The sequence below is a fragment of the Phymastichus coffea genome, unplaced genomic scaffold (genome assembly GCF_024137745.1).
Source record: "Phymastichus coffea isolate CEN01 unplaced genomic scaffold, Cenicafe_Pcof_1.1 PCOF00090, whole genome shotgun sequence".
Classification (NCBI taxonomy): Eukaryota; Metazoa; Arthropoda; class Insecta; order Hymenoptera; family Eulophidae; genus Phymastichus; species Phymastichus coffea.
The window spans coordinates 1,012,321-1,022,713 of record NW_026706901.1 but is presented as its reverse complement, the minus strand read 5'-3'; the positions used below and the strand labels follow the sequence as shown (position 1 = coordinate 1,022,713).

Sequence of the window (10,393 nt, the reverse complement as noted above, 5' to 3'; positions counted from 1 at the left end):
GCCTGGCATTCGGAGAGACGCGCTCACCTGGTCGCGTGAGTGTATTCCATGCCAGCGTGTCAAAATCCATCGCCACACGCGCAACCAACCGAGCAGCATTGACGTGCCCGAAGCACGATTCAACCACGTGCACATGGATCTCATTACCATGCCGCTCGTTAGTGAGTACAGAGGTTGCTGCTGCGTTCTACTCCGGCTGGATATCAACATTTGGCACACCACTAACCATTACGACAGACCAGGGAGCGCAGTTCGAATCGGCACTTTTCAGCTCGCTGGCTAGGCTCATCGGAGCGACGCGCATCCGCACGGCTAAGGACAGCGTTTAAAGAAGACATCAAAACTTCTCCTGCTGAACTCACGTTCGGCACAACCCTCCGAGTTCCAGGAGAATTTTTCGTAGGCCAGGATCTACCTACGTCGCCAGTTACTTTTCTCGACCGCCTGCGCAAGTATTTCCAGGTCATACGACCCACACCTACTTCGCATCATGTCAAAACAAGGCAATTTATGCACGGCGACCTCCGTACATGCACGCAAGTCTTCAAGCTGGGTGCGCCAGTGAAGCCTCCGCTCATACCGCCTTACTCAGGACCATACCGAGTTATCCGGAGGCTGGACGACCAAAGATATGTCATCGACATCAGCGGGAATCCGCAGACAGTATCGACATCAATGTTGAAACCTGCCTACATCTCCACAGATGAGCCAACATCAATGCATCCGCAAACTTCGGCGCCCAGCCTCGCACAGTTTCTTTTCAGGTGCCGCATGCGCAACGAGCAAGCCCTCTGGGAGCAACCACACCTGCGCCGACCGCAGCACAGCCGACCCAGCCTACTAAACGCCCAGCCAGGACCTTCATCGGGGTTGCCTCCTCACCAGGCAACCTCTAGGGAGGGAGTGGCTGTGGCGGCCTCGCCCAGCTTGCCGTTGCAAGCATCAGGAGGCGCCACGTCTCAGCAACCCGCGCGGCGAGCGCGAAAGCAGACGCTGGCCCCTCGCAGCGACTTCTCGGCGCATTAGCTCCCCATGCTCGCATCCCCTCAGCTCTGGGGGATCGAGCATGCCTGTATAAGTTTGCAAATTAGAGTAAATAAAACTCGTTTTTGTCATTTACTGAACAACGTGCATCTCAGGCTCTAATTCCCTCCTGCAAGTTGTGTCGTCATCCAAATCCTCGCCTACAACCCTGGAGCGCATAGCGTCTCCACTCCTAGTCACTTGAACCTCAACAAACATACCCAATGCGGTGGCGTTGGCACCCGCGAAAGCTTTTTTCAAATCAAATATTTCTTCTAAAACTATCTGGCAGAATTAAATTATGACAATTACATAAAATTTATTGGCATAAACAAGTAGTATGGTTATATTATTTTTCAATTCAGAAAATAATTTTATATCTACTTAAAAAATATTAATATTAATAATTTCTTATTTCATTAATTAAAGAATTATAATAATAATGCTCCACTCCTTTGACAATTTTGTAATCAGCGAATTTTTTATCCAAGGAAGTTAAAATTACAAAAATATACATCTACATTTATCAGTCAGTGACAAAATGTATAGCAGCTATATCTACTTATATCTACTTTATATAAAATAAACGTATTTATCTGTAAAACAAATTGTTCTTGTAATATCGTTTTCAATCCGGTTGAATTTCCTTGTTTTAGCAGCCATACAGCGTCAAACACTGAATGTGTAGAATGACAAGAAAAAATTCATTTTACAGAGCAATGCTGCAGTTTTGTATTATAGTAGATAGTGTTTTGTCAATGACTGATAATTGTAGAAGCATATTTTTTTGTAATTGAACTAGTATTTTAGATAAAAAACTCGCTGATTACAAAATATTCAAAGCAGTGGAGTAATATTATCATAACTCTTAAATTAATTCAATAAGAATTTAATTGACATTAATATTTTTCATGTAAATATAAAACCATTTCTGAATTGAAAAATAATCTAATATAATTTTTTTAACGGATAGATCATATGTAATTGTCATAATTTAGTCATATAAGGGAGCTATAAAAGAAATATGATATTTGAAAAAAGTGTTCGCGCGTATCAACGCTATCACACATCATATAATATATATTACGTCTGGTTGAAATGTGGGCGAAGGGGATACGGGGTCAATTTCGTTGTGTGCTGCGTCACTATAGGACATGCTCGCAGTCAGCCGACAAGCTATATATATCTATATATATATATATGTCGGGCCCCGTGGCCCCCGGGGAGCCGATTAGGCAAGCACATATCAGTATATATACGCATGTGAAGTGTAGCAGACAACACTACTTTTATATATATATATTGTATAGTCACTCCGATAAATTGAATTTTCGGATTCTGAAATAGTGAACCAATTAATTTACAATTAGTGAGTATCATGTGATTGAGAAGCTTATCTTAAGTCCTCACCAAGAGAGGACCACTTCAATCGAAACTTATTCATTTTATCAAAGTTAATGAAATACTTTGATGGATGAATTAGATATTTGGATCGAGTGGCTAGTTGTAGACCGTACACAATATTTGGACGTTCTTCAAAAATATACTTAACATGTTTAATAGAATAAATAGAGACTTAGTACCTATAAAGGCACATTATTTCCTTTTTTACGCAGGTCAGTAATATTCAAATTTTTATTATCACTATTGCTAGTAACTTTCTTTTATAGGTTATCGCATGCATTAATTAATAAGAACATAATTGATCAAAACTATTTATGAACAATTATTTATGCATTTGTAAAATTGATTCTAATTTTCACAGAATTTGAAAACTTTTTCTAAGAATATTTTATAAGTGTATGTAAATAATTTTCAATGACTTATTTTTTTATTTATTACATGTTTTTTTATATTTATTTTATGTGTTCTTAAAAATAATTTTCCAATGTAATAGAGTCAAAATATTATGCTTTGTAATAAAGGACAATTAATTTAAAAAACTGCTTTGCCAGATAAAAAAGAATACAAACACTCATTTCTGTTGATAAATGTACATTTTTTATGAATTTTATCAGCACTTATCAAATTTATGATTTGGTCTCATTCATGTATTTTCTGGTCTAATGGAAAATCTAAGTAAATTTTTTATTTTAGGTACTAGTCCACTTATGCAATTTCTGCCAACAGTTGCTAAACAACTGGGATTTTCAGGAAAGGAAGTAGGCTTTATATATACAATACTCCCAATATCAGGCTTGATAGCAAAGCCACTTTTTGGAAGTTTTGCAGACAAATTTAGACTACATAAAGGAATTTTCATTGCCTTTCAAGTTATTTTAGCTATAGCTTTTTTAACAATTAACTTCATACCTGAAGAAGAACCTAGTGCTAGTTCAAGACTGACATGTCGTGGAGACACTTTTTTAAGAATATGCTCCAAAGATGAATTACCAAAAGAACCAATATATTTGCAAGATATAGTTAGCTGTCAATTAGTTTGTTCAGTTACACCAAATGATACAATTTCCATTTGTAACTCTTGGCATATAGATGATGTTTGTGTTTCTAACAAAGACAAAATGGAGTATGAACAACAAATGCAAAACTTAAAATTGATAAACTTCAAAATATCATTTAATATGTCTTATGACGATCAATTAGTAAGTCATGTTTCTACTTTTTTTTCCTAATTTTCCATTTATTTATTTAAAATGAATCCTATATAGGTCAATTAGAATTATTTATATTGAAAGAAACCACATCGAGTTGCAAAATCTTAAAATCAGTTGCCTATTTTTATTCCTTGTTTCAAATTATTTAAATTAATGCTTTGTTATATTTATAAAAAAATAATGCATATAATTTAAATTAAATTAAAAATAAATTTTATTATATAAATGATCTTTTATTAAATTTATAAAAATCTTACTTTTTTCTAGGAAGCAACAAAATGTTTATATATGAAGGTACAGAGTGCCACATTTGCTTCTGGGAATATTTCAAAAACTTGGTGTGCCATGTCTCCATTTGATGTTCCATGTAGAATAAGGTGTCCAAAAGTTCCTTATCTTGATAGTTTGATAAAAAATATAAGCCAAACTGATCCTCAAAAGCCATCTAGTTGGAATTTTCAATGGTTTTTGTGGGCATGCATTATCAGTTGGATTGGTATGGCTGTGGTAGTTAGTATAGGGGATGCAATTTGTATTAATTTATTAGGTATAAACTGACAATTTTCTTTGCTATAGCTATATATAACTATATATATATAACTATATATATATAACTATTTATATATAACTATATATAGTTATTAAGTAATAATTTAAACCCACCTGAATACTTCATTTTAGGAGATTCAAAGAATCATGATTATGGAAAACAAAAAATGTGGGGAAGTGTTGGAGTTGGAATATTTGGAATTGGTATAGGATATCTTATAGATCTTTTCAGTAAAGGACAAGAAATAAAAGATTATAGTTCTGCTTTTTATATCATGCTAATTATCATGGCATTTGATGTTGCAGTGTCATCCATGTTAAAAAAGGTGAAGTAAATTTATATGCATGTCTCAACATTTTTATAAGAAGGCTTAGTAGTACAACATCTTACGTAGATTCATTTTTATTACCACTATTGTATTTTTCTTATTATATATCTGTTATCAGCATTATATTTAAGGAAAGAAATTTATCAAAGAAAATATGACTTATTATTTTAATGCCATAGAACGGCCTAATTTACATATCATAATATTGATAATTTGGTTTTGAGATATTGCGAAATAAATAACTGTTTTTCTATAGATCTTTTAAAATCATTAGAATGTGACCAAAGTTCTTTTAAAGTAGTGCAAATTACCTAATATATCTTTTGATATTTTTAATTTTTGAAACCAAATAAGTTTCATACTCAAATGTATAATTATGCAAATTTTTATAACATTCAAAACGATATATGATTTATCTTTAATCTTCAGAAGCCAATGGATGGTACAAATGAGCCATCAGTATTTTGGGAGTTATGGTCTATATTTAAAGAAGGCAGAGTACTTGTGTTTGCTTGGTGGTGTGTAGGTGCAGGCATGTGTACTGGAGTAGTATGGAATTTTTTGTTCTGGTATACTGAAGATATTTCTACAGGTAAAGAATGGTTGAAAACCTTACAAGGATTACTTACAGGAGTTCAATGTTTCTTTGGTGAAATGCCTTTCAACTTTATATCAGGCAATATTCTGAGAAAAATAGGACATATAAATGTCATGAGCCTTGTGCTTTTGATATATTCAATTAGGTAATTTAATTGTATTTCTATTTTAAACACATTGTTCATATAAAATATTGTCAGTTTAAACAATGAAAAATGATAAATTAAAAATTTTTACAGGTTTATGGCTTACAGTATATTTGCTAATGTGTGGGTGTTCTTAGTTCTTGAACTTCTTCATGGCCCTTCTTTCGGCTTATGCTGGCCAACAATGGTTTCATATGGAGATAAAGTGTCTCCTTCGGGTACAAAGGCAACTATCCAAGGACTTGTGGGGGCAATTTTCGAAGGAATTGGTAATATATTTAATTTGCTAGCAAACATATATAGCTTTAAATATAAGATGTTTACTGTTTATTTCTTATATAACACAGGTGTATCAGCAGGAAGCCTACTTTGTGGCTACCTTATGGATAAATATAAAGGTATAATAACATTCAGAGTTTTCTCAGTTGGAGCTCTTATATGGTTAAGTAGCTTTTGGATATTGCAACTATTGTTACGAAAGACTAAAGCATATCCACTGCAACAAGGCCATACTCGTGAGTAAAGATAAACTTCACAAAGGATTAAATAAATGAAGTATTGCACTTATTATGCACTAATATTTTTTATGTAGTTTTATATGGTTTCGCTTTATACTTATTATGTGCACTGATTATGCACTAGCATTTGTTATGTGGTTTTATTTGTTTGCGCTTTATAAAGTTTTTATATATTTATGTTATTGACATTTTTATTTGATTGCTTATTACCCTTCTGCACGCATGTTCTACAATATGTTAGCCATTAATTACATATTACAATAAAAAATGATAATTTCAGATCTGGCTAGTTATGCACTGGATGATGATGCAATTATAATGACTATGAGTCAAGAAATGCAGACATATTAAGAAACAATAACTAGATACATTATAACTATTTGTTCGATAAATGAATGCTTTAATTGTAAAGGATAATAGGCATGTAATTTTGAAAATATTCTACATTAATGTTTATTATTTAAGAAATTCTATTATAAAAATGTTTTTTTGAACTATTCAATTTTCGTTTATTACTTAAATTAATTTTATGATTTAGTTATTACTTGGAGAATCTCTAACGCAATCCACTTGAATTTACTTTGTATCATAATGGCTACAGTTAGTTATATTTTTATAAAGTGAGTTTAGTGTGATTTATTATGATTCAGTATTTGTAAGAAGTGAACAAAAGTGTGTAAGGAATGTTGACAATTGCTTTTTAAACATAAAACTTAAAAACATTTGTATATTTTAATTTTAATAAATCTTTGATATTTTACAAATGTGCTTTCAATAACAAAAAATATTTTTCGATACTTCGTGCGCAAAGTGCGCCTTCCCCGCACGCTCGGCAGAAAACATGCGTTGAAAATCGCACTTTCCACACGTCGTATCAAAAAATACGGTACGGCACATGTTCTCGCTTCGCTCGGGCGTAAACGCCACACGAGACAAGAATCTACTTTCCCACACTTGTATCGTAATGTACTATTCTTATTGGTAACTTAATTTATTACAAAAAGTTATTTATGTTTTATATTTACTATATTTTAATATAATATGAAAATCAACAATTAATAATTTTTATATAATTAATATTTACTTTAAAATTTATTTCAGTTCAACCATATACACTATATACTAGAATAATAATATATCCATAAGATTAATTTAAATTTTTGATAAATACATTTACTTAAACATTTTATAAAAATGTAGACACATATTTTGACATCAATTTTATTAATACTTATTCGTTAAAGATTTTTACATAAAGAAACATCAAATATGTCATTATAATAATGTTTTCATTGTTATCCGATGCTGCTGTCCGACATTGGATGTCTATGTAGAGAAGTCCCTAACAAAACATCGAACGTCGAAAAATGGACATCAGACGTGTACCGAGATTATCAAGATAAAAAACTAATTGTTTATTCAAAATCTGAGTCATCTGAATATATCTGGGATTGCGCAGAATACGTGCAATAAAAAAAATTAATCTACTCTATATCAACATTATTAGCAAAATAATTTATCATATAATTATCTTTTTTCACCATTATATGCTACACGTTTGATAGTCGATGTCTGAAAATCGATATAGTTTTTTATATGAACAGTTTGAATGAAAAAAAATTAATCTAGATATTTACATTTTATATGAGATTACTAGACCAGTATCAGATTGACTAGATTCTGAGATCCTAATTGTTCAAAAATTCATCTATTATAAAATGTTTCTTTCAATCGCTTATAAAAATTCTGTTGTCCTGCACAGTAAACATATAAGTTTTTTAAGCATGTAAAATTGCTAATTAATTATTTTTTAAATAATTGAATTATAAGTAATGCGAATTAAATAATCATAATCTAGATAATTCAGACATATATAATAGACCTATTAAAGCGAATATTACAGGTCATCCAACAATTACTCATGATCTGTAACCGTTATTCTTTTGTTTTATTGAATCGTTATTGTTGAAGAAGTGTCACACTGACAGTAATTCGATCAGAGATTTCGATGTTATGAGAAAGTCTTATTAGATTTGGATTCTTTAATGTTTTACTTATTTTAGTTTTATATATGTAATAATATTTTTGTATAAAAAAATTTATTTATATAAATAGTTAACGAATTAAACATTAAAATAAATTATATTTTAATTAGTAGAGCTTTTAGGTACAAATAACCTATAAGCCACCTCAATCACATCAGCGTATGAAATTTTACATACATACTAAATCCACAAATTTTAATCAACATGGTTTATTTTAGAAAGTGTGAGTTTTATTTAAAAAAAACGAAAAAGATTTGTATTTTGTTACTATAAATTGAAGTTTTGTTTTTGACGTTTACTTTTACTTTCAGTAACTAAGAAGTACAGATTTTTTAAAAAGAAATCTATACGAAAAACTCTACTGCAGGGATCTTTTACACCTCTTGATATAGTGAGATTATCAAAAAATAGTTTTCATGCAAATGAACGTGACGGTAATGCTTCTTTAATTGTTGATGTGATAGTAGACTGAGTATGGTTTTGATATCAATGTATTATTGTAGCTGTTAAATATAAAAAATCTAAATTGACAACCCAGGAAGATACAACAAATAATACTATTATTGAAACAGATTCTAAGCCTAAAGATGCAGAGTTCCCTAAAGAAGAAAACCATGTAAATTCAGATAGTAAAACTATTTCATCAACACTTAACCAAGGTATATTTTATCAATGTTTTAAATAATATATACTATACATCCTACATATTCTATTTTTATTGAGTTTGTATATATTTATAGAATTGCAGCGGTCAAAAACTATTATCAAGGAAAAAACTGATTCTAATATTTCCAAATTAGGACTAACAAGATCAAGCAATAATGAGTCATCAGAAAAAAATATAAATATTTATTGTATAAACACAATCCATTCAAATTAATTAAAAAAATGTTTAAGTTAAAATGAACGCAGAGAAAAGTTAAACTTATGCATAAGAAAAAGTTTATTTATTAATAAAAATTTTGAAAAAGTTAATAATTATAATGAGAATGCGTGAACATATTCCAGAAGATTTTAAAATTAAAATTAAACTGTACTAGTATAAAATATTTTAAATACCAAACAAGCAAAAAAAATAAAGTAATGTATTATGTCTTGTTTTAACAAATTATTTTTACAAGTTTCTTAAATAAATCAACGTAAAACTTCTTTTTCGAAATTTAAATATAAATAAGAAATAAAAAAAAGAACACTTTGCTCAGGTATTTTGATCACAAAAAGTGTAAGTACATATAATTTATTATTCTTGACTAATAAAACTTCTGTGCTCTAGAATAATCAGTAGGACTTAAACAATCCGAAGACCTTGTTTATGAATCATTAAAATAATAAATTCTTGAAGTTTGATTTAGAAAATCGAAAATGTTTTGTCCAATATTTAACTTGTGGCCTCTCCAGCAAATCTATTTGATGTTTTTCACTGTTTAAAAATGTTGTTTAAGCCAAATAAAAAAGTAAGGTACATCGTTTTCTTACATGCATAAAAATAAACTACTTAAAAAAATAGTACAAACTCTATTTTACTAAAATAAAAATTTTATAATTCATGGCAACTTATTAGTGTAAAAAATATGAAACTGATAACGAATGATCAACGATATGCAAATTAGCTACAATTCTTAGTAGAACGCGAGACTAGGATTGGCGACGCAACAATATAAGTGCATCTTGAACGAAAATCTTAAGAAGACCAACTAAGTCTTGTTTATTTAATTTATATATCAAATAGCATACCAACAGATAGCTTTGCCATGGTTAAAATTTTTGATAAAATTTTAATATATTATTCACTATAAATAGATCCTTGCCAAAAAAGATTTATATATGAAACAAAATATATGCCCATGATCTTATTTTTTTGTGTTATTATTTTCGCTAATGCTGCGTATTTTAGGCACAATGAGTAAACGCGAAATCCATTGTTTCACTATTTCTTTTATGTTCATTCAGCATTTATCCAAGAAATATATTCGCTCACTAAAATTATTAGCTCGAGAAAAATATATTAAAAATGTGTGTGTGTGTGCGCGCGCGTTTTTGTGTATGTATATAATTTTTATGATAGGAAAAAGGTTTTCATATTCATTGATTTATCGATTGTAATATTGATATGTTTGCTTGCATTTTGTAAAGTCTTTGTGAAGATTATCTGCAATAATCGTTGCGGGTCTATTGCAAGAGGCTAATTTTGTACTTCCAAATATATAAATATATAAAATTATGTACTAATAATTACTATGAATGTAATATAATGTACAATTTCATGATACGAGCACTCTATGTCAATTTATATGTTAAATTACGGGAGTTAAGCTGAAAAGATAAATAAAATGAAAACAGTCTTTCTAGAATAAAAATTGATTTGTAAAATACAACTGAATATTTAAGAAATTCATTATTTATGCATTATTTGCGATCTGTATTCTTATACTTACTATAAGTCTACAGGAGTTCGATTCGAGTGAACTCTGAGCTCACCTGATTTTTTCCAATAATTCAAACTTTTAAGCTTGTGAGTTACTTTACATGAGACTAAAAGTTTGTGTTTATGTAAATTTTAGTCTTTCTATG

At 30.3% G+C, this 10,393-nt stretch overlaps 2 protein-coding genes across 4 annotated transcripts; both read left to right on the top strand.

The window, feature by feature from the left end:
* Positions 1–2,273: 2,273 nt before the first annotated feature.
* On the top strand, positions 2,274–6,705 carry LOC131669236 (uncharacterized). 3 transcript variants are annotated; one of them, XM_058943973.1, is made up of 8 exons: positions 2,274–2,639; positions 3,121–3,626; positions 3,906–4,185; positions 4,320–4,513; positions 4,949–5,259; positions 5,353–5,528; positions 5,607–5,774; positions 6,058–6,705. In XM_058943973.1, the coding sequence occupies exons 1-8, from the start codon at positions 2,576–2,578 to the stop codon at positions 6,126–6,128; spliced, it is 1,770 nt and encodes a 589-aa protein (XP_058799956.1). In that variant the 5' UTR covers positions 2,274–2,575; the 3' UTR covers positions 6,129–6,705. The 3 variants fall into 3 exon arrangements, with proteins under 3 accessions (XP_058799956.1, XP_058799957.1, XP_058799955.1); XM_058943974.1 differs by having other exon boundaries at positions 4,946–5,259; positions 5,607–5,657; XM_058943972.1 differs by having other exon boundaries at positions 2,275–2,639; positions 4,946–5,259; positions 6,058–6,703.
* A 980-nt stretch (positions 6,706–7,685) lies between these two features.
* Positions 7,686–9,530, top strand: LOC131669242 (uncharacterized). Its single transcript, XM_058943989.1, has 4 exons — positions 7,686–8,045; positions 8,134–8,256; positions 8,326–8,481; positions 8,563–9,530. Exons 1-4 carry the CDS (start codon positions 8,027–8,029, stop codon positions 8,700–8,702), a joined length of 438 nt encoding a protein of 145 aa, XP_058799972.1. The 5' UTR covers positions 7,686–8,026; the 3' UTR covers positions 8,703–9,530.
* The last annotated feature ends 863 nt before the right edge of the window (positions 9,531–10,393 follow it).

What these genes read in the sequence shown, in the direction of transcription:
- LOC131669236 (XM_058943972.1), top strand. Translation starts at nt 2,576, where the DNA reads ATGTTTAATAGAATAAATAGAGACTTAGTACCTATAAAGGCACATTAT. An exon ending in TTATTTCCTTTTTTACGCAG is followed by an intron (nt 2,640 to 3,120) that starts GTCAGTAATATT and finishes TTTTTATTTTAG; the next exon opens with GTACTAGTCCACTTATGCAA. An exon ending in GGCAATTTTCGAAGGAATTG is followed by an intron (nt 5,529 to 5,606) that starts GTAATATATTTA and finishes TATATAACACAG; the next exon opens with GTGTATCAGCAGGAAGCCTA.
- LOC131669242 (XM_058943989.1), top strand. An exon ending in TCATGCAAATGAACGTGACG is followed by an intron (nt 8,257 to 8,325) that starts GTAATGCTTCTT and finishes GTATTATTGTAG; the next exon opens with CTGTTAAATATAAAAAATCT. An exon ending in TTCATCAACACTTAACCAAG is followed by an intron (nt 8,482 to 8,562) that starts GTATATTTTATC and finishes ATATATTTATAG; the next exon opens with AATTGCAGCGGTCAAAAACT.